General features: G+C 60.7%; 1 protein-coding gene across 1 annotated transcript; it reads left to right on the forward strand.

The window, feature by feature from the left end:
* Positions 1-578: 578 nt before the first annotated feature.
* On the forward strand, positions 579-1354 carry NEUROG3 (neurogenin 3). The gene has a single exon (XM_036829610.1). The coding sequence runs from the start codon at positions 610-612 to the stop codon at positions 1255-1257; it is 648 nt and encodes a 215-aa protein (XP_036685505.1). The 5' UTR covers positions 579-609; the 3' UTR covers positions 1258-1354.
* Positions 1355-2494: the final 1140 nt, after the last annotated feature.

Consider the following 2494-nt stretch of genomic DNA (forward strand, 5'->3'; position numbering starts at 1 on the left):
GTTGCTGGGACAGAGCCCGCGGGGAGAAAGCAAACAGAGCGGCATTCCCCTCCCCCGACCCCATCCATCCCTTTGTCCGGAATCCAGCTGTGCCCCGCGAAGGGCGGAGCGGGCTCGCGTGGCGCGGCCCCCTGGCCCGGGCGCTGATTGGACGGCGGCGCGGGCAGCAGCGGGGCAGGCACGCTCCTAGCCCGCGCGCAGCAGATAAAGCGTGCCAAGGGGCACACGACTGGCGGCTCAGAAAATCTGCAGGGTCTCGCAGCCGCGCCAAAAGAGAGCAACAGAGGCCCGGGCCCCCCTTTACACTTTTCTTCTCTGGGGCCGAAGAAACTTTCCAGCGGCGGCGCCTGCTTCTCAGCTGAACTTGCAGACGAAAAAGCCAGCGCAGCTCACCGCTGCTCTCACTGCCTACGGCTCTCTACCCCTTTGCGCCCTACAGCAAGGTAACGCCTGGAGCCACAGAGCGATGAGCAGAGGGGAAAGGGGGTCCTCTGGTCCGGCAGGGGCGGGGGGTGGCTTTCTCTCGATTTTTCCCACCTGGCCCCAGGATTGGGAACTGCGCCCGGGTGACTGACCCACTCTTACCCTTACCTCTTACCCCGCCGCAGGATGACGCCTCATCCCTCGTGTGCGCCAGCTGTCCAAGTGACCCACGAGACGGAGCAGCCCTTCCCGGGCGCCTCGGACGACGAAGTGACCTGCGTCGCATCCGCTCCGCCCAGCCCCACTCGCTTGCAGGGGAACTGCGCCGAGACGGAAGGGGGCGGTTGCCGAGGGTCCTCGAGGAAGCTCCGTGCGCGACGCGGAGGGCGCAGCCGCCCCAAGAGTGAATTAGCTCTGAGCAAGCAGCGACGGAGCCGGCGCAAGAAGGCCAACGACCGCGAGCGCAATCGGATGCACAACCTCAACTCCGCTCTGGACGCGCTGCGCGGCGTCTTGCCTACCTTCCCGGACGATGCGAAGCTCACCAAGATCGAGACGCTGCGCTTCGCTCACAATTACATCTGGGCGCTGACGCAGACGCTGCGCATAGCGGACCACAGCCTCTACGGGCTGGAGTCGCTTGCGCCTCCCTGCGAGGAGCTGGCCAGCCCGGACGGCGGCTCCCCGGGAGACTGGGGTTCCCTCTATTCTCCGGTCTCCCAGGCGGGCAGCCTGAGTCCCGCCGCCTCGCTGGAGGAGCGCCCCGGGCTGCAGGCGCCTGCTTCCCCTGCCTGCCTGCACCCTGGCGCCCTGGCTTTTTCAGACTTTCTATGAAGGGGCCTGTCCGCTGCTGGGCAGTGGGTGATGGTAGAAAGGGAAGGGGCGGAAACCGTCAGAGACGCCCGGTGAAGGCCCTCAGGCGTACTTGCTCCTGCTGCCTCAGGCTCGCTGACCCCTGGCGGGCCCAGGCGCCCAAGAGGGTGGCAGGCCGGGCTCAATCCCTTGGTCTTCTGCGCCGCGCCAACTGCAACCCTCTGCCGCTGCCCGCGCGAGTGGGCACTGCAGGCTCCGCGCGTTTTAGGCCCTCTCCCTGTGGCCACCCCAAAATCTCGTGCAGAAAAGACGAGAATGATAGCACTACACAGCAGGTGACACCCACTGTCTCCGCCACCCTACCCCCACTGAAGTCTGTCTGCCAGTCTGTCTCTTACCACTCCTCCCCCAATGCGGCTTAATCCAATATTTGGTTTCTCAGCACTTGCTCCTGTTGCCCAGCGTGTCTTCTTCAAAGATGCCACTGACCTCCTCTAGTCCCTATCAAGCCCCGAGGTTTGGGCCTCTCTACTCTGCCTTAATCCACGAAGGCGATCCTCTGCCTTCTCCTTGTGCAATTTCCCGGAGCCATTGCCCTCCCAGGGGCGGGAGACGAGGCTATGAACAGGGAAAGCGCCAGCTCGGCTGGGGGAGTGCCTCCACCACCACCCTGCAAACTGAAGCACCCTTGTCTTTAAAAAAAAAAAAAAATCAGTTTGTAAATTATCTGATATCTTTTGAAATGAATTTTTGTCTGGTAAATTATATGGCCCCTCCCCTGTTTTACACGTTCGTATTTATTGATGAGATTTCACAGTGGGAAAAGTTTTTATTTTGTACATAAGATGATTTAGGGACTGGTGAATGAGATTTTGAACCAATAAAAAAGGACTCTCGAGAAGCCTGAGCAAGGTAACTTGACGGTGCAGAGGGGAGGGCCCAGCCTCTGCGGCTGGGGTTGGGGGAGGAGGGGCCTGTCCAAGGAGAGGGATGAGAGTTTTTCTGGGGATCTGGGGCCCCTCCTGAGGCCTGGTCTGAGAAACTGTGGCGCTAGGCTGGAGGCCAGGCAGACTGCATTCTCAGGGCAAGTCAGCTATACACACTTGGAAAGGAAGAGCTGAAAGGCTCTTAAAAATCACTGGCGCAGCCCCCTTGTTTTATTTATGGGGCAGCGACTTGTCTTATTCCAAACAGCGGTTTAGGAGAAAGACAAGCCTCCAACTAGGGTTACTCACTGGTGGTGCTGGCCCTTTCCCCT

The sequence above is a fragment of the Balaenoptera musculus genome, chromosome 16 (assembly GCF_009873245.2).
Source record: "Balaenoptera musculus isolate JJ_BM4_2016_0621 chromosome 16, mBalMus1.pri.v3, whole genome shotgun sequence".
Classification (NCBI taxonomy): domain Eukaryota; kingdom Metazoa; phylum Chordata; class Mammalia; order Artiodactyla; family Balaenopteridae; genus Balaenoptera; species Balaenoptera musculus.